At 42.0% G+C, this 27,581-nt stretch overlaps 1 protein-coding gene across 2 annotated transcripts in view; it reads right to left on the bottom strand.

Annotated features, from left to right (window-relative positions):
- Positions 1-27,581, bottom strand: part of LOC138758437 (complement C3-like) — a 117,742-nt gene that overhangs the window by 49,321 nt on the left and 40,840 nt on the right. Inside the window, exons 14-24 of one of the 2 annotated variants that reach the window (XM_069927347.1) lie at positions 26,170-26,334; positions 21,302-21,431; positions 15,087-15,158; positions 13,146-13,343; positions 12,170-12,238; positions 9,097-9,208; positions 7,925-8,010; positions 6,860-6,999; positions 4,260-4,472; positions 3,577-3,631; positions 1,534-1,620 (exon numbers count right to left, since the gene is read on the bottom strand). In XM_069927347.1, coding sequence (XP_069783448.1) covers positions 1,534-1,620; positions 3,577-3,631; positions 4,260-4,472; positions 6,860-6,999; positions 7,925-8,010; positions 9,097-9,208; positions 12,170-12,238; positions 13,146-13,343; positions 15,087-15,158; positions 21,302-21,431; positions 26,170-26,334 — 1,327 coding nt within the window. The remainder of the gene's footprint in view (positions 1-1,533; positions 1,621-3,576; positions 3,632-4,259; positions 4,473-6,859; positions 7,000-7,924; positions 8,011-9,096; positions 9,209-12,169; positions 12,239-13,145; positions 13,344-15,086; positions 15,159-21,301; positions 21,432-26,169; positions 26,335-27,581) is intronic. The other variant, XM_069927348.1, reaches the window with a different exon arrangement.

The raw sequence follows: 27,581 nt of genomic DNA, 5'->3' as shown, positions 1-27,581 counted from the left end.
CAGCAAATCCAGATTCACTGCACTCTGTTCCCTCTTCCAGATCGTTTATGTACATCGGGAACAGTTGTGGGTCCAGCACCAACTCTGGGGACGTCGCTTACCACCAATTGACAACATCCTAAGCACCTGAAACATCTTAAATGGGAAAAGCTGTTGAGGCTGTGAGTAAAAACTAGGGAGAGAGAATGTAATTGGTTTGCTCTAATTTGGAGACAGCACAAAGTCTTTGGCCCAATGATCTCCATTTGCCCTTTCAACGCAAAGAGGTGTTGAAAGACCTTTCTTACTTCGAAGCAGTGGCGTAGACTTTGTCATTGCCTTTTATCTCACTGGGCATAGACAATGAAGTGGAGACAAAATGCTTAACATCACATAAATCAGAAGAGTACAGCACTTAAATGATCCATTCCACCCACTACCTCTGGACACTGATTGCATTTGCCCACATTCAGCCGATATCTCTACTATCCAAATACATTTTAAACACTGATATTATTTACCTCCTCGATCACCCCTGACAGCTTGTTCCAAATATTCTACATAGGTGGTAAACTTACCCCTTGTATCTCCTTTAAGTTGGTCCCCTCTCACTTTAAACAAGTTTTGGGCTCACCTGCCCTGGGAGAAGGATTCTATCTATTTTAGATATTCCCCTCATAATTTGGTGGAATGCTAGAAGTACATTCTTAAACCCCCTTCGTTCCAATGAGAATAAATTTGGTCTTTCCAATCGCTCCTTATAACTACAGTTCTTCTTTCCAGCCCACACCTTGCTGAATCTCTTCTGCACTCTCTCTCTATGCTGACCACATCCTTCCTGTACTGTGGTGACCAGAACTGTACACAATGCACTAAGTGCAGTCTAAACAATATGTAGTACGACTTCAGCATGACTGCTCAACTTTTATACTGGATGCCTTGATTTACGAAAGCGAGTATACCAAATGCCATTTGATCTCCCCATCAACCTGTATCACCTCTTTCAGGGGCCAAGCAATGGTATCCTGATTTCTCTCAGTCACTAGAACTCCTGGCCAGTTGATTTAAAGCCATTGAAAGTAGTCTTCATCGCCCACCATGAAGCAGGCCATTCATTCTTTAAATTCAGTGAATATTGTTTTCTGAGGTACATACCTGGAATGTATTCTAGGAACTTGTGTATATTGAGCAATTTTATTTCATCCCGTGACAATTGATCTTCCCGTGTCCAAGTTCAATACATGACAGATTTCTGGCCTCTAACAGGTTTTTAGTAAAGCACTTAAATATCCTAATTTAAATTGTATAAATAAGTAAACAGGAGTAACTGGAAGGAGGAAAGATTGAAGCAAGAAGCTGTCCCACATCCATATTCCAAGCAGGATGAAATGAAAGTTGGAGATTGATGGCATTTTTCTTTTTGGAAGGAAATCTTGTAACGTTCTGATGTTGTGTTTGAGGTGGAAAGCAAACGTGCAATTCTAATGCTCTGACAAGTACAAGTCAGTTAAGATGCAGAAATATATTGGTCTCTTTTAATCATGAACAACCTACCTTGAGTACTGATTAATGTCAATGGTTCTGTATTTGGAACCATGTCTTCTGGGGCCTTGACATTAACATCAAACTTTTGCTCTTTACCTAAGTTAAAGGAAAAATAGATTTATTTATTCATAACATATTCTCGATATTCCACTATATCCTCTCCAGCTCCAAAACAGCTTTTCCCCACCGCCATCAGATTTCAAAATCGATACTGAACCACAGACATTACCTCACTTTTTTCTCTTCTTTTTCACTCATTTACTTTTTTGGACAGAAATGTAATTTGTACCACTATTGGCACGTGAGATGCACAAAGATGCAGCTGCAATACAACAAAGTTTGTGACACGTTCGTGACAATAATTGCGATTCTGACTTGCACACCATCCTCATTTGAAATATATCCATGTTCTTCCGTTATTACTGAACTTGGATCTCCCACTGAATTTCATTTTATTGTTAATGTAGAGATACAGCCTGGAAACAGGCCCTTCCAGTCCATAAGCCCACACTGCCTAAATACACCCATGTGACCAATTAACCGACCAATCCCATATGCCTTTGGAATGTGGGAGGAAACCGGAGCACCCGGATGGAAGCCACACAGACACAGGGAGAACATACAAACTCCTAATAGACAGCAGCATTAAAACACGAGAGTCTGCAGACACCATGACTCAAGTCTAAACACCATGCTGGAGAAATTTGGTTGGTCAAACAGTAGAGCAAAGTAAAGATACATGACCAAAATTTTGGCCCTTAGCCATTCTTCAAGGTGTGAACAAAATGTAGGCAGTTGGCTGAATAAAATGGTGGGGGGGGGCAGGGAGAGAAGCATATGCCCCCCCCAGGCAAGAGGTCATTGGTGGATAAGTGAGGAAGGCAAATAAGGGGAAGAGGGATGGAGAGGGAAGGGGGTGGAGAACTGGAGGTAAGGAGACGGGGGACAAAGAAGAGAGTAAGAATGGGGAATGGTCTAGTAGAAACCAAAGAAGTTGATGTTAATGCCATCTGGTTGGAAAGAACCCAGATGAAATATTAGGTCTTGCTTCTCCTATTTACGGGTGATGTGATTCAGCAGTGCATAAGGCCATGGTCAGATGTGTCATTGCAGGAGCCTGGTGCAGAATTGAAATTGTTGGGTACTGAAAGATCCCTGCCATTAATATGAATGGAGCGAGTTGCTCAGCCAATCGATTTCCCAGTCTCCATCCTTATCGACCCTGGGTCACTGGCACTGTAATAACATTGTGGTGACTGCTACACTAACCACGCTGTGTGGAAGTATTTTCATTACTGGTTCTGCAGCAGTTCAAGATCAGTTACAAATGCTTGTCAAGGGCAAACATACTGACTTTGATAATGATGGCCCTGTTTATAAATTAATTTTTAAAACTCCATCTCACAAAGATGGTTAATTTCTATAATTCTCAACATTCAATGAATATGTAGATTCGATCCTTGTGAGTATTGAAAGAGGAAGTTTTTGAATAATCAGGGAATCAAGGGTTGTTGAGAATCGGATCAGGGGGTGAAGCCTGGGGCAGATCAATCAGGATATGATGAACGGTGGGGGCAGGTTTGACGGGGTTGGGTGACCACCTCCACCTTCAATTTTATCAGGTTCTTATATGCTCTGCTTGTTTTTGGTAACTTAAGAAAGCAGCTTCTATGCTCAAGGACCCCCACCATCCAGGTCATCACTCTGCTACCATGGGGGAAAAGGTGCAAGAGCCTGAAGATGAGCACTCAGTGGCACAAGGACAGCTTCTTCCCCTCCGCCAGCAGGTTCCTGAATGATCAAGGAACCACAGAGTCTGCTTTACTTGGACTTTCTCGTGCGCTATTTTCATTTATTGTTGTAAGGTAGCTTATGTGAAATAAAGCAACAAATTTCCTTCTCCTGCCAACCTTTTGATTAAATTCTTGGCTCATTTTCCCTATAATCATCTGTGTTAAATCTGGTAAAACATTTTTAAGGGATAATTTAAATAGAAAATGCTGTGTCCAAGAACTGTTTATTATGAGGGTTTATGATCCATTAGAATCTTACCTCTGGGGTCCAAAATATGGGTATCCACTGGTATTTCAACTTTTACTCCCTCTGGCTGCAGAAAGAAAGAGATATTGAGTGTTCATTGGTCTTTTTGCCCCACGGTTTTGAGTTTCTGCTTAAGTTACTATTATTAGTTATTTGTCTTATTCGCTAAGTGATCCTTCCTTACTCTAAGCCAACTTCCATCCCATATTATATGTGTGGAAGAACTCAAAAGTTCACCATCACTTCTGATGAGAGACTTCCCACATCCACTTCAAAACCCATCACTGCAACCACAAGGGTAGCGAGCACATGGGTTCAAGCTTTCCCGCAGGATCTTTCAAGTCCATCCTGCCTTCATTCCTCAATTGTTGCAGATTGAAAATAAATGCTGGCATTGCCAGTCATTTAAGCAGGAGCCTTGGGAAACAGCCCGATTGTCCCTCTGTCCAATTCTTTGATTTTCTCAAAAAAATATATTATCAAATGATCACGTTTGCATCTTATCAAAACGTTGAATTTGAACATGGGGCTTCCTTTCTGTTTCAGAAATTTTGTCCCATTTTAAGGAAAGAGGAGAAATGGGCCAGAGAGATGAGGAGAGAAAGGATTTTGCGGGGGTGGAGGGAGGAGGGGATGGATCCCATTTTAGTCACTGACATTCCTGAATCTTGAAGGTGTAATTATATTGAGCTCACCACCACCAGAAGGGGCTTTCTCACTCCATCATTGACAAATACATTTGCAACTGCAGCCTTGACTTCGATTGTTATTTCTCCAGTTCTCAATGGGACTATTATATAAGGCACCACAGTGGACGATTTTGCAGGAACATTGGTTTTAATCATTAATCTCTCTGTTGGTTTTGCACTACTGCACAGGTACTCGTTGAAAGGAAACTCCACACGTACCTAGAATTTAAAGAGCAATCAAACTGCATTAGACATACAGCGCAGTTACAGGTTCTTCCAGCTCACAAACACATGCCCCCAAAATACACCAAATAACCTTCAAGCAAGTTTTTAGAGGATGGGAAGAACCCAGAGAAATCTCAGACAAGTCACAGGGAGAACATTCAAACTCCATACAGGCTGCGCCAGATTCCAACCTAGGCCGCTGGCACGGTGATAGTGTTGTCGCAAAACATTCTCAGAACAAGGAAGCAATCGGAGTCGAGTGATGAGGGAGTGCTGTCAGATGAACAGAAGTATTGTCTGCCCTTGGTAGAGAATTCCCCTTCTATTCATTCCGCTTCCCATTCCCGAACTGAAACGCCTCACTATGGGCTACTTTACTGCAATGTGGAGACACATGCAAGTTAGAAGAACAGCGCCTCAGATTTCCACTTGGCAGTCTCCAACCAGTTGGTATGAATAATACTCTACAATTTCTGTAATCCTCCCTCTTTGTTTCCTATAACCCTCTCGCTTAATCTTCCTCATCCCTCTGGCTTCATTATTTCTGCTCTTTTCTCGATCCCCTCCCCTCCCTCTTAAACTGTCCATCACCAACACCCTTCCTCGACCTCCCCATCTCCATTCGATGATCAACTGTCCTCTCCCATCTAGTGCATCAGCCGTGTGCTTCTTCCTCCTCTCTCCAAGTTTATTCCCTTGCCCATTCCCTCCCCTCCCTCCTCTATTCATCTATCACCTGCCACCTCATGCTTCTTCCAATCCGCCCCCCAACGTTGTGAACCCAGACGTGAAACCACTATTGTATCGTTATATGTAAAGGACATAATCTTTCCTGGTTGATCCCGCTCTCACTGGCCGGCTCGTGACTTCTCCCCTTTCTCTCCCATAAAGGCTGTCATGCCACAAGCCAGCCCCCAGTTTGAATCCGGGGTCAGCGTGAGTGAACAACACAGAGATGCTGCCCATCGCTTGTAAATAAAAACCTTCGGTTTCAGCACCTTCAATCTTTGTGCATCACCCACCTCTCTTTGATTCTGGCTTCTGCCACTCCTGATGAAGGGTTTTGGCCTGAAATGTCATGTCTGTTGCCTTCCAAGGATGCTGCCTGACCCGTTAAGTTCTTCCAGCATTTTGTATATTGAATTCAATGTGGAGTCATTGGAATTTAATTGGTGCAATCACAGCAAAACCTCTTCCGCTCATTGCCCTGTGGTGGCTCCCAATCGGATACTGATTCCGATTTAGATTTCCTTTTACGATTTCTCTTGTTCAAATCTCTCCATGGCCTTCACACTCTCATCTATTCTCTCCAGCGCCTGACAAACTTCCAGAAAAATATTCTCCACGAGGCTTCACTCTATTGTGCATCCTTTATTCCTTTCTTGACACCAAGTGTCAACAAACTTTTGTCACAGTTAGCTCTTTGTGTCTCTTCGCTTTCTATCTGATCTTTATTCGATTCTAATTCTATGGTTGAGCTTGCACCATGATGCACCATCAGTAACTCCAAAGGACCGAAGTTGAACGAACCGATAAGCTTTTATTAGCTTGAGAACAAAAGCACATCCACGCTGCTCGATGGCTCTGCACTGGGCAGGGAGCTGCGAAACATTCTAGAGACCATGAAAAGTGCCACAGGCACAGTTAGCCAATGGATGTGCCAAGACAGGCAAACATATGCATACGGTGGTTTAGCACACATTATTGTTGCAGATGAAACACAAATTCAGTTAAGTTCTTGAACATCTAATTGTACAATTCTATTACAATCACAGCAGAAATGCCTGACAAAAATGTGTCTTGCCTCATTAATTATAAGATTTGCACTGATCTCCTTGAGATTAAAACTTGCTCGTCTAATTCAATTGTGTCAATAGAAATGAATATAGCGTTGTAGAGTGAGGGGAATGTATGAATACTAAAATAAACCTGGAAAGAGAACGGTCGCCACTTCGTAAATAATTTATTGTGAATAAAGTCTATTCATGGTTTTTAAAAAATCCAATAAAACAATCCTCATTTCCAAATATTAATATAAACATAAAAATGTGAGAGGAACTCAGTAGATTGCTTTACATTCAGAGGGCCACCCTCTCCGCTGATCAATTCTTACCTTTCCTCTCCTCGTCCAAAGATAACCTTTTCCCTGGTGGTCTGTGCTCCTCCCCCTGCCGTTTCTTCCCTCCTCCCACAGTCTTCCATTCTGGCACCACCTCCCCCCCACTCCCAGCTTTTTGCTCATACTTTGAAGGGCTCAGATAATATCCCTTTATCTCTGAGGAATGCAGAGTGACCTGTTGAGTCCCTATGGCCTTGTGGTGCTTTTACTACAACCGCAACGCCTGCAGACATCCGCGATTCACCTTCATTGCCAAACGTACCTCAATTTCTTCGTCATGATAATTGTAGAGAATTGCTCTAATTTCCACTTGTTCATTGCGGACAGCTGAATACGGAAGTCGGAGATCAATGAAAAAGTCTTTCAGTACTGTGATTTCGTAGGGTTGAGCGATGCAGACTCCTGCATGAAGAAAATAGTCAAAACTCAGACCAGATGTCCAAAGACTTTTGTAAAAGTCTAACCCACAGAGAAATGAAATTACTTCCAAAGCTCAAAAAAAGCTTAATTTTTATTTATTTACAATGGAGAGGATATAACATTCCCCGTAATAGGTACAGATTTACAATTAACTGCTATGCTATGATGGACCAAAAACCATCTCTAATTTGAAGTAGAAACATTAACATTTGTGAGATTGTTATATTAAACAAATACAATGGGATTACCAAATCATGGTCTCCTCTACATTGGAGAGACAGGGTGCAGAGCTTCCTCAAGAACCTTGGCTCTGTCCACCACAGTAGCGTGGATCTCCCCGTGGCCATCCATTTCAATTCCCCTCTCACCAAGCTTATTTACTTCATGCACTGCCAGACTGATTGGAGGAATGACATTTTGAATTCTGTCTGGGCACCCTCCAAGCAGACGGCATGAACATTAACCCCTGTGATGAAGTAATGGGGGTGGGGGCCTATTATACTGATCATTTGCTATTGGCTATGGCTGTACAGATACTCCACCCTACTGGTATAACAGATGGAGATGCTTTCCCACTGGCCAGTTTAGAGGTGGCTCTGGTCTGTTAATAAAAGCCCTGTATTGGTATAGTACTTGACTGGTCCATGGCTATGGCACTGCAATTTTATAAACAGACTAACAATCATGGATACTTCCCTGAAACCTGGAAGACTCGAGATAGATCAAGATGCCACCCGAGCTGGAGAAATTTTTCACTACTGGCTCCAGTGTTTTGGAGCTTACACGCAAGTGAACAATGTTGTGCAAGACACGGCGAAAATGGACCATCTTGTGGCCCTCCTCAGAGAATTACACTACTCCGTGGTTAGAGAGACATTTGTCTATGATATGGCCACAAAACACTTACCTTCATTTGGAGACACACTGACAGCCTGTATTTCCCAAGTAGTGATCGAATCTTTAAGGTAATCAGTTAACTCTTGTGATACAGGGCTGTTTAAAAAAAATGTTGTGAAAATTGTAAAAGAGAACTTACTAAGTTGAAACTTAGTAACATTATACTATGAATAATCTTTGATTTTTTTTAAATAAAATGCAATTCTTATCAATTTAATCATGGAAAGCTTTAATAAGCAATCAAAAATGAATCAATAGATCTCGAAACATCTAGTCCAGTCATAGCATTTTGTATGAAGATGAAACCTTTAAAAGTGTTGCAGTGACACCCACAAACTTCACTTAAAAGTTGATTACAATCAAGAGAGGATCTTTTATTAGAAACTATATTTACTGTTGAATTGCAGAACCAATAGCACCAAAGAATTACAGCCAGGGCATGGAAAATTTTTGGGTCATTGGGGAGAGATTTCCTTCTGGCTGAATCTCGTTTTGACACTAGATTATCCTACAGGATGGATAATCAGGAGGAGAATTCAGTTCTATTATTACATGCCATCAAAATCAATTATTTTGAAACAGTTTCCTACTCTACAGGTTTCTTGTGAATATGCTCTGTATCCACTGCTGAGACTTGTACGGTGTCAGTGACCCAGTGAGAATCATCTTTCTCCGCAGGGATCAAGTTCTGCACCAGAAAAGTTGGTGTATCTACTGTCAGGGTATGATTTTTTAAAATGGAGCATTCCCACAGCCCATACAAATCATTTGCTTGATTCACTGAGCCACTTTGTTGCAGCCTGCAATGAGGAAAGTGACTTCTCTCTCCTAAATTGAAACTTTAATTCTTTGCTCCACTTCAGTCATATGCGACCAAAGACAAACTGCCGTTGGGTATCTGTGCAGCTGTGGTGGGGGTGGGGGCAGGCTGGAGGTGAATCCATGGACACTTGGTATCTCTGAAGGGGCTTTTCTTTGCTTCTCATTCTCGTATTGTTAGGGGCGCCTGGCGATGCTCATGGCAACTCTTTGTTTCCCTTATGGCAGGCAAAGGTTGGTAGGCATATTAGATTTTTAATGATGTATTATGTGGCAATAGACAGAACTCAGAGAGAATTTTGCACGTCCAGAGTACTGTGCGGTATAAACGGCAGGCATTCAGTGAAATCTCAGGATAAATACCGATTTTTGTTTTGAGCTGTTCCAAGGGTAAACAGTCGCCATAGCCAGCTTTCTGGGAACTCAGATCTTGCTGTGATGTCTTCATAAGGAGTGTAATAATCATCATCTGCACCTGGGGGAAGAGTCAATTCAGGATTTAACTTCGAAGAGAAGGACAAAACATTCAAGCCCATCCCGTCAACCTGCATCCTCACTCAGAATAGTGACGTGACACCAACATTCAAAGTTGCCAAATCAACTACTAGTTTCTGAGGCCAAACCAGCATTTTCCAAAGTCATAAACAGTGTTTATGATTACATGGGTACACTGGCGTCACTTGGGGCCGGGGGGGGGGGGGTGGGGGGGTGTGGACCACACTGGGTGACACCATCAGTCGGAGGTGGCCCCAAAATTTACTGTCTATAAATTTTTTGTGCAGTTGTTTTATAAAAATATCCCTGTAGTGAGTGATAACATTTTTCATAAGCCCAGCTTAAAATGTATCCATATACCGACAAGGCTAAAACTCGATGCTCATTTACTGTTCGAACCTTCTAATGACGTGACTTTGTCTGCACGTGCTATAAGCATGTGCTGTTGTTTTCAGTGCTGTTGTGCGTATATTATAATTTAAAGGTGTAATTTTAATTTTGCTAGTTGCTTCCCTCACTTCTATGACCATTTACATTCAGTGAGAGACAGGAATTCCAAGTAACATTAGTACCAAAAAACATTGCTAAGGATTTTGTATGGTCTGGTACGGGGGGGGAGGTCAATGGGGGTCTGTAGCAGGGAGTTGGGGATGGGGTTGACACCAACCCTAGTGAGGCCACAGTCTGGGAGGGTGGATTGCAACATGAATATTTGTCTAACTACAGGGGAATCACGCTGCTCTCCATTGCAGGCAAAATCTTCGCTAGGATTCTCCTTAATAGACTAATACCTAGTGTCGCCGAAAATGTCCTCCCAGAATCACAGTGTGGCTTTCGCGCAAAGAGGAACTACTGACATGGTCTTTGCCCTCAGACAGCTCCAAGAAAAGTGCAGAGAACCAAACAAAGGACTCTACATCACCTTTGTTGACCTCACCAAAGCCTTTGACACCGTGAGCAGGAAAGGGCTTTGGCAAATACTGGAGCGCCTCGGATGCCCCCCCAAGTTCCTCAACATGGTTATCCAACTGCACGAAAACCAACAAGGTCAGACCAGATACAGCAATGAGCTCTCCGAACCCTTCTCAATTGACAACAGCGTGAAGCAAGGCTGCATCCTCGCACCAACCCTCTTAACTATCTTCTTCAGCATGATGCTGAAACAAGCCATGAAAGACCTCAACAATAAAAACGCTGTTTACATCCGGCACAGCACGGACGGCAGACTCTTCAATCTGAGGTGCCTGCAAGCTCACACCAAGACACAATAGTAACTTGTCCGTGAACTACTCTTTGCAGACGATGCCACTTTAGTTGCCCAGTCAGAGCCAGCTCCCCAGCGCATGACGTCCTGTTTTGCGGAAACTGCCAAAATGTTTGGACTGGAAGTCAGCCTGAAGAAAACTGAGGTCCTCCATCAGCCAGCTCGCCACCATGACTACCAGCGCCCCCCCCCCCCCCACATCTCCATCGGGCACACAGAACTCAAAATGGTCAACCAGTTTACCTACCTCGGCTGCACTATTTCATCTGATGCAAGGATCAACAAAGAGATAGACAACAGACTCGCCAAGGCAAATAGCACCTTTGGAAGACTACACAAAAGATTCTGGAAAAACAATCACCTGAAGAAACACACAAAGATCAGGGTGTACAGAGCTGTTGTCATACCCATGCTCCTGTTCTGCTCCGAATCATGGGTCCTCTACTGGCATCACCTATGGCTCCTAGAACGCTTCCATCAACGCTGTCTCCATTCCATCCTCAACATTCATTGGAATGACTTCATCACCAACATCGAAGTACTCGAGCTGGCAGAGTCCGCAAGCATTGAATCCACGCTGCTGAAGACCCAGCTGCGCTGGGTGGGTCACATCTCCAGAATGGAGGACCATCGCCTTCCCAAGATCGTGTTATATGGTGAGCTCTCCACTGGCCACCGAGACAGAGTTGCACCAAAGAAGAGGTACAAGGACTGCTTAAAGAAATCTCTTGGTGCCTTCCACATTGACCACCACCAGTGGGCTGATATCGCATCCAACCATGCATGTTGGCGCCTCACAGTTCGGCGGGCAGCAACCTCCTTTGAAGAAGACTGCAGAGCCCACCTCACTGACAAAAGACAAAGGAGGAAAAACCCAACCCCAACCAACCAATTTTCCCTTGCAACCGCTGCAACCGTGCCTGCCTGTCCCGCATCAGACTTGTCAGTCACAAACAGCCTGCATCAGACGTGGACATACCCCTCCATAAATCTTCGTCCGCGAAGCCAAGCCAAAGAAAGAAAGAAATTTGTCTCTACAGATCAGCAAAAGCAAAATTGTGATTTATTTTCCATTCTCGCCTTTCCAGCAAAACCTGTCCATTGGGTTTTCAGGATAAAATCTACCTTGCGACCAACACTATCAACTCAGCCTCCTCATCACAAGCTCAGCAGGATTGTTATTTCAATGTTCCTGGAACCTTGCAACTGACCTGTAGTTGGAAAGCCAGGTAGCGGTCTGACACTGCCGTCTGAAATACTCCACATACCCAGCCAATAGCAGTGATTTTCTAAGAACCAGTTCAAAGCAGCAAAGCACATCTTCTAATTGTGCCTGCAACTAAGAGACCTCTTTCTCTCATGGTGGAAGCCCTGGATTAATTCTGACTAATATCATTAAATTAATTGGGCAGCGCAGTTAGAGTAGCGGGTTACTACAGTGCCAGCGACCCAGGTTCGAATCGGAACTGTCTGTAAGGAGTTCCATGTTCTTCCCAAGACCCGAGTAGGATTTCCTTTGCTCTGCCGCTTTTATCCCACCCTCAGGGATTGTAGGTTACATAATTTGGGTGTAATTGGGTTGCACGGGTTTAAGTGGCTGGAATCAGCTTCTCTCGCGCTGTAAATACAATTTTAAAAATTGGATGTCATGTTGTACCCATGAATCCTCTCACTCACCTCTTCCCAAATCTTCTTTTGCTGAGCTCATAAATTTCATTTGGAGCCCCTTCCGATCCTTGAGATTTTCTCACAGAAAAGAGAAACCATTTAAACTCTTTGATTTTTGCTGTAAAAAACTAATCTGCATTCAACCCTTCATTCCTCCTCTTCCTAGAGGAATACAACTTAGACTGGAGAAGCCAATGAAGCAGAGAAAGAGTGGGAGGGCCAATGGCTTAAATAGGACATTACATCACGTAACCACTGGGCATGGTGAAGAGTCAGCTTTCTATTTCAATAAAATTGCTCGTCTGGCTATCAGCATGGTAAAGGCTAAAACTTTCTCCTGAGATGCACATAGAAGTCGTGAAAAACCAAATGAAGCAATTAATGGACATGGTTCTATTTTGATCTTAAAATTCGTTGATAAAATTTGGAAAGTGTCTTTCAAAAATCTCTCCCAATCTGGGCACTCCTAAATTACAAGCTTCAAAATGTTTACATTTCTCACATCTGCATAAAAACGAGATCATTTGAGTTTAGACATATGTGTTCTATGGACCACCTTAAGTTGTAATAGGCAACGGCTTGCACAAAATGAGAGTTCAGAACCAAAGTTTAAAAAAAATGAATCAAGAACATTTGTACTTGAGAGTCGACGAAAATGAGAAAGTATGGACTGAACAAAATGTCTAACTTGTAAACATTTTTTAAAAATGTCTGTTAGAAAGATTACATTTGGCTGATAATTGTCCAAAAGAGGCAAAATTAATTTCTAATAAAAAGGTCCATGTAATTTTGGACACCTCAGTCTACAACTTTACTTTTAATTGCTGTATTCTAATTCCCTAATCACTGATGCTGCCATTACATTATGAGAAGACATTTCAGTTTGTTTTCCATTTGTAAAGTGTGGGGGGGAGGGGAAACTTTGCACAGTGTTTTTATTGCAACAACCATGCTCCCTTACAGAGAAAAAAATATGAGTACGTACTTCGGCTTAAACTCATGCTAGTTCTCTGAAGCTGGTCGTTATATTCTTTGATATGCAGGCAACACTCCAGAAAGACATCTGAGCATTGTTTGATGGTTCGTAAATGTCTCAGCCTTTTCTGGCAGCTGAAATTCATGTTGTTCTTTTGCATTCCAGCGGTACAACATTTTTGTATTCTGCTGTCCTTGAACTGCCTAACTGAAATAGCCAAAAATAAAAGACTTAAGTAGAAAAGTTCATATGAAAAGCATGTTAAATAACATAGGCAATCTAAGGGATGAAGGGACTGTCATTTGAGGAAGAAAGTCAGGTCAAGTTTATTGCACAAGTACAACCCTATGGTCCTTGGTGCAAAACACACAGACACACCACACACATGCAGGGGAAGTATTTCAGCTATACAAATGAATACAATATTTTGAATAAACGAGAGACTTGGATGGTTAGGGCAGTGGTTCTCCTCAACCTTTTTCTTTCCACTCACAAACCACTTTAAGTATTCCCTATGCCATAGGTGCTTTGTGATTAGGAAGGGTGGTATGTGGGTGAAAAGAAAAGTTTGAAAACCACTGTTTTAATCATCCCTAATGGACTCGATATGTGTACAGTTTCATAACTCCAAAGGAAATGGGCCAATGACAATTTTTCTCAAGCAAAATATTTCAGTAACAATTGGGTCTAGAGCAGTGGTTCTCAACCTTCCCTTCCCACCTTCTGGCTGAAGAAATTCCTCCATATTTCTGTTCTCAGTGGATGCCTTTCAATGCTGAAGCTGTGCTCTCTTGTCCTGGACTTTTCCCACCTTGGGGAAATAATCTTTCTGCATCTTCTTTGTCCATCCCTTTCAACATTGGATATGTTTCAATAAGATCCCCCTCCTTCTCCTGAATTCCAATGCGTACAGGCCAAGAGCTGTCAAACCTTCCTCATATGATAACACTTTCACTTCCGAGATCATCTGAGGGAACCTTCTTTGAGCCCTCTCCAAGTTTAGCACGTTTTTTTCTTAAATGAGCAGCCCAATACTGCTTGTAATATTCCGTGAGATTTCACCAGTGCCTTATAAAGCCTCAACATCACATCCCTGCTCTTATATTCCTTTCCGCTCAAAATTAATGCCAACATTGCATTCACCTTCTTCATCACCGTCTCAACATACAAGTTTATTTTCAAGCTATGGGGTGCCAGTAACACAGTCCATTTTATCCTGGATGGTTTCAAACTTTAAATGAATTCTTAGCATCAATGCTGAGCTTCCATTCACCCATCGCCTTTTCTCACTGGACCACTCTCTGTTAACATCCGCCTTCTGTCGAATACATTTCTCTAACACAAACTGAGGTAAGCACGAGAAACTACTTTCTCCTGGGTTCATTTCAATACTTGGGATTACATACTGAATTTATCAATTTCAGGACTCCCCCTTTAATTTACCTGCCTGGTTTGTGTACCTTTTCCTTGCCAGTTTTTAAAGTAATCACACCTTTCGCATCTTGCACTCCAGAACAAACATTCCCTTTGTTCTCACCATCCTCGCCCCTTAAACTGCTTAATCATGCATTAATTTTACAGTGGATATCAATAGTAAATGAGACTCTTCCTCACACATTATTATTAATGTAAGCTCACATCTGTAGAATAACAGACTGATTGAATTACCATCAGTTTAATAAAAGCAACTATCAAAACAGATCTTCACGCAGTGTGCTGGGAGTGCGGAATGAGCTGCCTGCTGAATTAAGAAAAATTGACCTTTAAGAAAAATTTGGACAGGTGCAAAGATGTGAGGGAAATGGAGTGGATGCACATCAGTGAGTCAAAGCAGAAAAATGGAGTGCCATACTCTAGATGGGCCATCAGGCCCTTTTCTGTGAGGTAGTCTTTGATGGTTCTAAATGCGATTCACATCAGAGAACTATTTATTAAATTAAAGGTACATACGTTTCTCTGCCTTGACCTCCGCCAATTCTGTTGCCCGACGTTTTCGTTGTCTTGGCTGTTTACACTTAAGCTCTGCAATAAATATTTAAAATGTATATATGTCAATATGAATTTGCACCCCTGATGATTCATGTGTCAAGTAGAATGGAATTTTACAAACAAAACTTTCCAAATAGCCCATATAGGGTCCAAAGGTAAAGATAACCAACAAGTCCTGGTCATTATGGTGTCATTATTGGTACAGGTCTCCACCCAGCGATCAAAGAATGTGACGCAGACTTAAAATTCACAAAGTGAAGAGTGAAACAGTGGGACTGAGGATGGAACTGTGCTTCGGCAAACCTCCACCAACAGCAACTGATAACCACCTGATGATTTTCATTGTTGTATGATAAGTATGGTCCAGGAAAAAAGGGAAAACTCCCAAGGTATTCCTCAAATGAGTTCAGTGGGAACTTTTACCTGCAGCTGAGGGAGATGTCAGAACTTGACATCTCCTTCAAAATATGATCCATCTAACTTCCGCTTGACCTGTACCTCAACGGCAAGTGCAGTAGCCACTTGAAGGCACAGGCTTGATGCAGCCACATGAAAATGAATGGGGAATTGCACAGGAAGAAATATGATGAGGACCTTGTAACCATCACTACAAGAGGGAGTGAACGGAATGGGTAGCGAGAAAATATATGGTAAATGATGGACACGGGGACATGGGCATCACATCTGAGGACCAGAATCTAGGGTTGAAGGACAAACCACATCAGTTAAAGATGCAATACTGAGGGGTATTAAAGATAGATGAAGAACTAGAATCTTTTTCCTTGTGCCTAAATTGCTTTTTAATATAAAACCTTACCTTTACCTCCTGGCCTACTAGTAGGTTTCATTGTTTTTAGAGACCTCCTATTATACCTCATTCCAAAGCTTTTTCATGGAATCAAGAATGACTAAAGTTTAAATCTTTTTCCCACTTTTGTTTGGGTTTATAGCTTATTTCATCCTTTTCTTTCTCTTGAAGCTTGATGTACATGTTTGATATAAATCTTTTAATTATCATTGTGTCTGTAATCACATATTCAAAGCTGCTTCCTTCTGGTAATCTCAGTCTGTTTCCCAATTTATCCTTTAAATAAGCTTTCAATTGATGATATGCAAATATTGTATCATGATTTATTCCATATTTATACTTCATTTGTTCAAATGATAATAAATTATTTCCCAAGCAACAATTTCCTATTCTTTTAATTCCTTTTCTCTCCCATTCTCAAAAGGAAAAGTTATCTATTGTGAAAGGGATTGGTTGATTTTGGATCAATAATAATTTTGGTAGTTGGTGATTTGTTTTTTTTTTCCTTTCTACGTGAATCTTCTTCCATATGTTAAGTAAATGGTACAGTACTGGTGAATTTCGATATTGCACCAGTTTTTCATCCCATTTATAAAGTATATCTTCTGGTACCTTCTCCCCTATTTTATCTAGCTCTATCTTGGTGCAATTTGGTTTTTTCCCTCGTTTGATAAAAATCTGATAAATACCTTAATTGTGCTGCTCTATAATAATTTTTAAAGTTTGGTAGCTACAAACCACCTTGTTTGTACCATTCTGTTAATTTATCTAGCGCTATCCTCGGTTTCCCCCCTTTCCATGAGAATTTCCTTATTATTCTCTTTAGTTCATTTAAACATTTAAAGATTTAAACATAAAGATAAAAAATGAAATATGGGAAAAACTATGTTCTGGAACTATGAAAAATATAATAAGCACGAGGTTACACATGATACAATATAATTGGTTACACAGGCTAAAAGTTAAATAAATGGGATCCAACAGTATCAGATAGATGTTTTCGCTGTAAGAAGGAAACGGGAACAACAGTACCTGCAATTTGGGCATGTGAGAAAGTGGAAAAGTTTTGGAAAGATCTAAATCAGGTATTAAATAAAATCACAAAAAGCAACATACCAAAAAATCCAGAGATCTTTCTTCTAAGTAATATAAGAAGTAAAGAATTAGGCCTCAAACTGGATGAAGCGCAAAAAAGATTTATTATGATAGCCTTAGCTGTAGCAAAAAAATGTATAATGTCAACTTGGAAATCAGAAGAGAGCCTGAGAGTACAGTAATGGTACATGGAAATGAATGAATGTATTCCATTTGAAAAAAATAACATATAATTTAAAAAATAAAGTCACATTATTTGAACAAATTTGGGAACCGTATGTGGAACATAGAGGGCTTACTGTGGACCTCCACCCCCTAAAATGATAGAATGAGAAGAAGACAAAATGACCTGATCCAGTGTGTAACAGTAGATGACACAATTTTCTTGTTTATTTTCGTTGTGTGATGACCTTGTTTAATGGTTTTATTGTATTGTATATGTTGAATGTTTAATGGGTTTGGAGGGGGGTGGGAAGGAGGGAGGGAAGGGAGGGGGAGGAAAATGGGAGAAAACGCCACTCTGTATATTAAAGAGTGAAATGTTTGTGTGTATTTTGATTAACATGGTTCATAGTGTGAAAAATTTAAAATTTTTTTAAAAAAAGGATGACTAAAGTAAGCCAATTATTGTATCAATCGGTCATTGAAGCAACTAACCTTTGGTCTGAATGATCACTAAATGTTTCAAATTATTAATATTAAAATGACATGCTGGAGAAATTCAGCAGGTCAAACAGTACTTAATATAACAAAGAACAAAATGTATAACCAATGTTTCAGGATTGAGCCCTTCATCAATGAAGGCAGGTGCCTCAATAAAATGGTGGGGGTGGGGAAGAGGAGCACAGTCCCACAGGGGAGAGGTCATAGGTGGATAAGGGTGAGAAAGCACAACAGCAAATGGGGGACTGGGGATGGCTCTGTGAATGAACAGGGAAGGGGATGGAGGAAAGGAGAGGAATAGAGAAGAGATATTAATATTAATTTGCCCTCCCTACCCCTCCAATGTCCATGAATTATCACTTACCTTGACGAAGGGCTCATGCCTAAAGCATAGGTTGTCCTTTGCTCCCTTGAGATACTGCATAACCTGCTGTTTCTCCAGCACGGATCTATATTGCACTACAATCAGATCGTCTGCAAACTTCCCTGTTTAACTCTGTAAAGTCTCACCCATTTACCCCACACTTGGCATGCCATGAGCAGAGATGTTCTTCAAGAGGGTAAAAGAGAAATTAATAGTCGATTGAGCTAATTAGAGTGTAATAATCAGACTGAAGTTGCCTCGACCGTCTGTAATGACATCAGGGATATGAGGGAACTCGAGAAGGCAAACTCTTGCCTGTTAGCTGGAGAGAAGTCGATGATGCAGTGTCTCCAGATCATTGCAAGAAATATCCTGGACAATTTGAATCGTACATGTCATTGCAATGTAAATGAGAGATGTATTACTTGATTAGTGTAACCTAAATGAATAGAGGTCTCAATTTATAAAGATACCAAATGCAATTTTGATGAATAAAAAGATGTACCTTCAACATTCTGGGAAGAATTAACAGGCCTACAATGCTTGGAAATAGGTGATCGTGAGAGATGGATACTGCTTATCTAACTTTGATGTCACCAATTAGGATATCAAATGGTTTCCAGGTGTAACAGGATAGCTCAAAAGAAAGAAATTGTGCTTTTGGTAAGAAAAGTAACAAGCAAGTGATTTAAATAATGAGAGCGTGTTCAACACCATTCTCCAATACAGAGGGATTTGAGTTTGTGAGTTGCAAATGGCAAGTGTGCAGGTTCACCAAATAGTTGCAAACACTGACAGACTTCTGTCATTTATGGTGAGATCCGAGGTGTTATTTATTCACAAGCCAGTGTAGATCAGCGTGATTTGAGTAAGGACAAAGAGCATATGCTAAAATAGAAGGAAATTAGGGAAGTTAAGGTGTGATTGTACAGACCTATCCTCAATGTATATAGTTAAAGTATCTAGAGTGTAATGACTGTGCTTACAGCGATTGGCTGAGAGCTTAGCCACGCCTACTGTCTGGGCCTTAAAGGGTTGTGTCCCTAGCCCGGTCGGATCATTCCGGACTGGTCGGCTGCCTGTGAAGAACTCCTGTCTTTTGCTAATAAAAGCCTTGGTTTGGATCAACAAGTCTTTGGTTTTTAGGATGAGCTCTACATAAGGCTAATTGTAACATTTATGTTTTTTTTACATAGAACATACATGGCTGTTCCGTTCTGAAGTATCTCCCTACTTTCCGGGAGTGGCCGTTCACACAGGAACGACCAAAACTCCAAATATCTGTATCACACCGCGAGTTTAGACAGAATACCCGACTTGTGATACTTAATGAGACTGGACAACCTATTAATTAAATTAGCTCATTGTTCAAGATCGCCTACAATTAAGTTTAGACTTCAGGCGATCCGTGAAAATAACTAGGGGTCAAGAAGGTAATATGTCAGAATAAGAATGAGTCCTTATTCCGTTCCGATCTTCTTACACAGACTGAATTTGGAATCATTTCCTGGAACATAGTGGCTGTGTAAAAACATAAAAGACATGACTGATAGGTTTCAGCAGAGATGAGCTGAGGCAGTGTTGAAGTTGTGTGATATTATAGTGTGACAATGAACATCAGTGGGGATGTAGTCTATGTGGAATTCAAGCTCATTTTAAGGTCAAATATGACAAGATTGTGGGCCGTCATTATTAGGCAGTTGTCAAGACTTCTATCTGATAATGGCCAATCATCAGACAAAGCAGAATTTGTAAGAGGCCAATGGCAATGGCAATGGCAACATTTAAATGCCAAGTGTTGGGTAAATGTGTTGACTCGTCCTTGAGTTTAACAGGACAATCTGTGGATGCTCTGATTCACAAAACTACTGGAGAAACGCAGCATGTCACGCAGCATCTACAGGGAGACATAGAAAGGTTGTTTCTCATAATGAGAGAGTCTAGTACAAGAGGGCACAACTTCAGGAGTGGAAGGCGTCCAGTTAAAACAGACATTGTGGAGGAATTTCTTAAAACCAGATTGACAGATTCTTGATTAGCCAGGGCATCAACGGTTATGGGGAGAAGGCCAGGCACTGGGGTGAATGGGATAATGGATCAGCTCATGATTAAATAGTGGGGCATACTTGATGGGCTGAATGGCCTATTTCTGCTCCTATGTCTTGCGGTTTTAACCTATGTTTCAGGCCTGAGCTCTTCATCAAGGTAAGTGACAATTTATAGGCATTGAAATGATTAGGAGAAATAGAGGGAGGGTAAAGCTATTGATGCGCTGAGGAAAAAACATTTTACGATTGTATTACTGAAGGGCAGAATATGGATCAGTTCAAGTATAAAAATACCATGTATAATCATGTAATCGTCGAATTTTTGCAACACATTTTTGGGCCAGAAAAGGGGCGGTCGACTTTTATACAGGTCAAATATTTGACGTTGGAAATACAAGCGTTGTTCAAGGTGTTGGGAGTTCGGATGGTAAGTTTGTGATAGGGACGTTGGATGCATGGATGTGCGGGCAGCCAGGGTGAGGATTCACAATCAAGAGATCAGGAGGGCAGGCAGCAGGGCAAAGTTCCGCCTTCGGGATGACGGGAGCTCAGATGGGTGGGTGATCGGGACCAAAAATAGGGTGGGTTGCCCTTTACACGGTCATACAAAAGGACCACATTTTTAGGGATAAAAAAGGCGGTTGTCTATTACATGGTATCAATAATTACATGAGTATAAACAGTAGAGCAGTGGTTCTCAACCTTTGTCTTTCCACTCACATTACACTTTAAGTAATCCCCAAGCTATCGGTGCTCTGTGATTAGTAAGGGATTGCTTAAGGTGGTATGTGGATGAAAAGAAAAAGTTTGAAAACCACTGTTTTAATCCAATTGATTGGTTTCAGAACTCCAAAGGAAATGGGCCATTGAAATTTTTCTCAAGCAAAATATTTCAGTAGCAATTGCATTTAGAGCAGTGGTTCTGAACCTTCCCTTCCCACTCACATACCACCTTAAGTAATCCCTTACCAATCACAGAGCTCCGATGGCATAGGGATAACTTAAAGTGGTATGTGAGTGGAAAGAAACATTTGAGAACCATTGCAGTAGATCGTTGGGAGATACTATACATAATATATAAGCCGTTAGCTCCTTCAATCTATAAACAAGCTAACATCATGAATAGAAAATTACCAATAACACATCATGCATTTTACCAAAGGTTCATTTAAAACTGAGTGCTTCTAGAAACCAGTACCTGTTCTTGTTTCAGTTTTGATGTTGGTGTTTGTTACAAAAGCTAATCCTGCATCTGAGAAAACACCTTTGACACTTTCACCACTTCCGGGGGTACAGCCAATGTCATTTTTCTCCACCACACTCCAGATCTGTGTAAAACATACAAAGAGTGAAGTTAAACAGGAAAGTTGTGATTGTCGGCCAACAGACTGCAATTGTTCGAGAAACTCAGCAGGTCACAAAGCACCTATTGGAATTAAAAGCTCATCTATATTACGAGCCTGCACCCTTTGTCAAGGTAGGAGTAAAAAGCAGGCAGGTGCAAGAATTAAAAGGGGGGATGGGGGGTGGTGGAGAGAAGGGTAGAGAGGCTGGGGAACTGGAAAGGGAGAAGAGTAAAGATGAACAGGTGATATAGATGGAAGGGTAGAAGAGAAAAAAGGCTGGGGTACCTCTTTGAAAGGAGAGTGGAGGTTGGGGAGCTGGAGGGATAAGGAAAGAGGGAGGCAGGGGAGTGTTTGAATGGAAACTGGAAATTGATAGAAATGCCGCCTAGTTGGAGAGAGCCAAGACAGAATATTAGCATGTCAACCAAGCAAAACTTGTGATATTTGAAATGAAGTGCCATGGTTAGTGAATTGGGTGATCACAGAATAGTATACGGGAGATGGTAAATTGACCCTTGCAGAGAGAAACAAACTACTTAGGCTAATTGCTCCACACAGATTAATTCAAAGTTCAAAAAAAGCACGTTAACTTTGAGCTGTTGCCATGATGACAAGATTAGATATATTTTAATCTGAACCTTACTTAGGAGAGAAAGGGAATTCAGAAGGTCTGAATTAATGGTTGTTTCAGAACTATTGAGAACCAAATTCAGGAAGGCAGGATGTTGGAACAGTCTGGGAGGCAGAGAAACAAGAGATCTAATGGAAGTGGTGCACAATCCCAGAAAATAACCACGTAACAGGACACAGAATGACAGACGATGTAGATTGATACCTCGCCCACACTGCTTTGCTGTTGAACCCTCAGTTTAAACACCACATGTCACAAAAGATATTTGTTCAGGCTGGATGGTTTAATGGCAGGAATCACTGCCCTCCCTGCTCCTGCATCCAGAAGCATCAAGAGCCTGATGCCTGTCTGTGGTGCATGATGGCTCTGGCAGACTGTGAGGGATGCCTGCCCCCCAAAGTTGCAGGGGGGCCTGCTGCATTGGTGACCTAGAATGTAACACAAACCCTTCAGCAGAGACTGCTTGTAAGGACAGAGGTCACACAAAGTGAAACATCAACTTGGAGACAGTATTGCTCCACCAATCAAGGAGATGGAAGAACCTAGACAAGATATCTCTTTTAAAAAGAGCGAGGTGGCACTTTAATACTCTGAGGGTTCGGAGTTTTTGGAACAACCTTCCTCAAAGACCAGTGGAAGGAGAAATTTTGAGTATTTTGGAGGCATAGGGAGGTAGGTAGGCAGGTCAATAATAAGGTTACAAAGGGCACATGACAACAAGGCATTAAAGGCTACAAAGAGTTCATCAATGAACCGATTAAATAGCTCAGCAAAACGCAGAGGGCTGAATTATACCTTCCTTCTCCTAATTATCTAAGCTATCTAAATAAACAGACAAAATAAATAAGTAAGTAGCTAAATAAATAAATAAACAGATAGAGAGACAGACAGACAGACATAGAGAGACATGGAGGGGTAAGATAAAGGGATAGAGATAGAGGGGTAGAGTTAGAGAGATAGAAGGGTCGAGAGAGATAGAGAGGGGTAGAGATAGAGATAGAGGGTAGAGAAATAGATGGTAGAGGGAGAGAGCTAAAGATAGGTAGAGATAGAGAGAAATGCAGAGAAAGAGAGATAGGCAGAGGGATAGAGATAGAGAAAGAGGAGAGAGATAGGTAGAGATAGAGAGAAAAGTAGAGATAGAAAGATAGATAGAGGGATAGAGATAGAGAGATAGACAGAGATGGAGGGAAGACGATGTGGAGAGATGGAGGGGAGAGATGGGGAAGAGAGGGAGGGGAGAGAGGGAGGAGAGAGATGGAGAGGGAGAGATGGAGGGGGAGAAACAGAGGGGAGAGATGGAGGGGAGAGATGGAGGGGAGGTGGAGGGGGAGAGAGGGAGGGGGAGAGAGGGAGGGGGAGAGAGGGAGGGGGAGAGAGGCAGGGGAGAGAGGGAGGGGGAGAGACGGAGGGAGAGAGAGGGAGGGGGAGAGACAGAGGGGAGAGATGGAGGGGAGGTGACGGAGGGGGAGAGATGGAGGGGAGAGATGGAGGGAGAGAGGGAGGGGAGAGAGGGAGGGGAGAGAGGGAGGGGAGAGATGGAGGGGAGAGATGGAGGGAGAGAGGGAGGGGAGAGAGGGAGGGGAGAGAGGGAGGGGAGAGACGGAGGGGGAGAGACGGAGGGGGAGAGATGGAGGGGAGGTGATGGAGGGGAGGTGATGGAGGGGGTGAGAGGGAGGGGGAGGGGGAGAGAGGGAGGGGGAGAGATGGAGGGGGAGAGACGGAGGGGAGAGATGGAGGGGGAGAGACGGAGGGGGGGAGACAGAGGGGGAGAGATGGGGGAGAGAGGGAGGGGGAGAGATAGAGAGAGAGATGAATAGATAGAGTGATAAATAAATAAAGATATATACTAATAAATAAGATGTTCATATGCTTCCCTTGACTGTCCTGAATGGGGAAGAGCAGCATCTTCCAGACAACATTCCCTGATTTTCTTGGACTTCTGACTTTGACATTTTGTTTCTCCAAGAGACAAATGTATGAACTGCTTAAGTGGAAATGTTTTGTTTAGTTTCCAGGCATCAAGACCTGGACCTGATCCTTTCGCCATCCTTCAGGACTGACATTACAAATACAAAGCTCATCTGTAGACATTGGAAAGAGGAATTCATATCCTGGAGGCAGACATTAACTTGTTTCTTTTTTAAGCAGTTTTGCCATTCGGAATTTCACATCATTATTTTCTTAGATTTTGTTTGGGGAAAAGAACTAGCAGGAATTTGAAAATGTTAAATCTTCCATGCTTTTCTGCTCACCCAATTATCAATTCAACCAGTCATGTTCCATAAAAACACAAAATAAATTGGGTGGCACTGACTCGTGGGCCAAAAGGGCCTGTTCAATTTAAATTTTAAATTTAAATGCTGGAGGAACTCAGCTGGTCTCGCAGCATCCACAGGAGGTAAAGATATATAACCCTTCTTCAACGTTTAAGCAGAAAGCAGGTAGGGGTCCGAATTCAAGAGTGGAGAGAGAAAGGGGGAAGAATGGGAAGAAGAGTCCAGACCCACAGACAGAAGTTAATTGGATCTGATAAGAGAAAAGGTGAGAATTGATCTTGGCTCTTTGGAAGGAGTCAGAGGGGGAGAGAGAGAGTGAATGAGTGGAAAGGGGACAGGAAGACAGAAATGGAGGGAGATGGGGTGAAGGGGCAAGGGGGGAAATTAATGGAAACTGGAGAAGTTGATGCCAATGCCATCCGGTTTGAAGGTGCCCAGAAGGAAGATGAGGGGTTACACCTTCAATATGCATGTGGTCTCAGTCTAGCAGGGCATGAGACATGTTAGCGAGGCAATGGGACGGGGAATTGAAAAGGGTGACCACTAGGAGATCCACACAATTGCAGCAGACAGAGCCGAAATGCTCAATGTATGATCTCCCAGTCAGTCCCAGGTCATGCATAATGGCTTGCTTCGACCAACTTCTCCACCCTCTTCTCCCCAAATGTCTCAGCCCTACACCGCCCATTCCCCATTGTGACATTCTATCTCCAGGTTTGCTCTGTTCATTTGTGTCCCACTGATACTGGTCAAAGAAATGAACTCAGAGACTTTGAGATTCACCCTAAGTGTGAATTGAAATGATCTTATGGAGAATCTGTAGCAGCCTTCACTGCCCCCAGAACTCTAAAATCTACCTCTACAAGCACTTAGTTTTATACAGCAGGACAAACAAAGTTTTGCGGAAATTATAAAACCATAAGATATTGGACCAAAAGTAGGCCATTCAGCCCATTTGCCTTATCATTTAATCATGAGCTGATCCATTTCCACACTCAGCCTCACTGCTTGGCCTTCTCCCATTAACCTTTGATGTCCTGTCTAATTAAGAACTCAATCTCCCAATGACCTGGCCTCCACAACCACGTGTTGAGACAAATTCCACAGAGATACCACCCTCTGGCTGAAGAAATTCCTATTCATTTGTATTCAAAGCACACGCCCCTCAACTCTAAAATGGTGCCCTCTTCTTCTGGACTTTCCCTACATGGGAAACAAACTTTCTGCATCAACTCTGTCCATGCCTTTCAACGTTCAGGATGTTTCAATGAGATTCCCTCTCATTCTCCTAAATCCCAATGAATACAGGCCAAGAGCCGTCAAAGGCTCCTCATATGATGATAACCCTTTCATTTCCGGAAACATCCTAGTGATCTCCCTTTGATCCCTCTCCAACGTCAACACATTTTATCTTAAAATTATGCTTACCTCACTTAATTTAAAACTTTGAAACTACATCTCGACCTTATTATAACCTTCATTTTGTCTAATTGTAAGAAAAACTCATCATGAACCACTGTCAGCGACCTTGACTGCAATCAAAGCTACAAATTAGCTTCAAAGCAGCATGTTTTGCAAAACACAACCAGCCAGTTTCAGGCACTGCTCCAACATCTCTGCATGAAATTTCTCCTACAATGCTTCAATCTCTCGAACCCCTTCCAAATGTTAATCCAAAAGTGACAATTAATTTCTAACAGTATTCTTTAAAGTAAAATGTTGGGAATGGTCATATAAGTTATTCAAATATTTGCCTGGTCTAATTGTCATTGCTGACTGTACGTTTAGAAAAAGATGGACATTTTCTTACCTTACTCTGTGTTATTTTATTTTTCTTACTCAGGGCAAAAACTGCTTTATCCACAGCAACAAGACCGACCCTTGCTCCCGAATCTCCTGTTATTTTCAGTTTAAACCTTTGTCCAGGTTTGTATAATCTATTCTCATCATTACGATCTGTGGCAGAAACCTTCAGCTGGAAACAAATACGTTAATTTACATTTTGTCACAAATATCAGGTACCGCTGAAGCGACCAATAGCTGCCGACTGCTCTCAAATTGGGCTGTGTTATGACAGTTACGTTCCTTGAAACTGGGGCAAAGTGGCCACACGCAGTAAATGCTGAGTTCACAGCTACTGCCAAAAAGGCAACAGTATTCGTTGCATGGACTTCCCCTCCCTCTTCTTGCTATTCAGTCGACGGGTATTCAACAGCCACTAAAGCCCCTTTTCCACTGGCATCTTGTCTGGGGAATTAACCGATTAAGGGTTCAGTGGGACAGGAAAACAATCAGCATGCTGACGTCAAATTAGGTCAAATCTCGCCTGGGATTGACAGCCTCTACCCCTACTCATATCCCTGACCTCAGCTGACATCAACGTGCCAATTAAACCAGTGGGAAAAGGACAACTTCCATCCATTCCATTTGAAGGTAGACTCTCCGATCCCCGGCGATGAGTTGTGTTCAGTGGAAGAGCGTTCAGTGTCCCGGTGAAAGGTGGCCCAGTGGAAACAACAGAAATGACTTCCTATCCCGGGATGCTGCACGGCCAATTAACAGGGCTTGCGACCCTGCACTTCAAAGTGTTCTCACCGACAACAACTTGGAAAGCTATTTTTGATGTCATTTTTTAATATTTTACAAAGTTTCAATCTATCAAACACATAAAAACAATTGCTTTGTTTAAAAGCACCATATAGTTTGAAATATTCACAAAGAATCAGTCAACTAACTAATTTTAGACGCTGATTGTTTTCTGAGCAACATTTGTGGCATTAACAATTCCCTTGTATCTCACATTACTAAATACAATATCTTCAGATTATATACAGAAAAGAAACTCAATGGCTTTCAAATGACCAATTTCATTTCACGTGCTTGTATAAAAAGCTCGCACATTCATTAGTCAACCTTCAAAAATTATATACCCTATATACTCGTGTAAAAGTCGACCCCCCATTTTTGGACATTTCTGAAATATCTTGTGTAAAAGTCAACCCTAGTTCTACACAGATAACAGATCAACAGTTGCAAGTACCTGCACTTGCTATTTCAGTTGAGATAGAGCAGGGGATGATAGGGGGAGGAGTGGAAAATATCACAGCTGTGCTCAGGCAGGAGAGACTTGGCTACTGAGGCTATCTGGGTGGAACTGAGCAATGGGGAAGATATGACCACACTCATGGGATTGTATTATAGACCACACAATAGTCAGTGAAA

This window comes from Narcine bancroftii, chromosome 3, assembly GCF_036971445.1.
Source record: "Narcine bancroftii isolate sNarBan1 chromosome 3, sNarBan1.hap1, whole genome shotgun sequence".
NCBI lineage: Eukaryota > Metazoa > Chordata > Chondrichthyes > Torpediniformes > Narcinidae > Narcine > Narcine bancroftii.
Note: the sequence above shows the minus strand (reverse complement) of the source record. Positions and strands in the feature narration are given on the sequence as shown.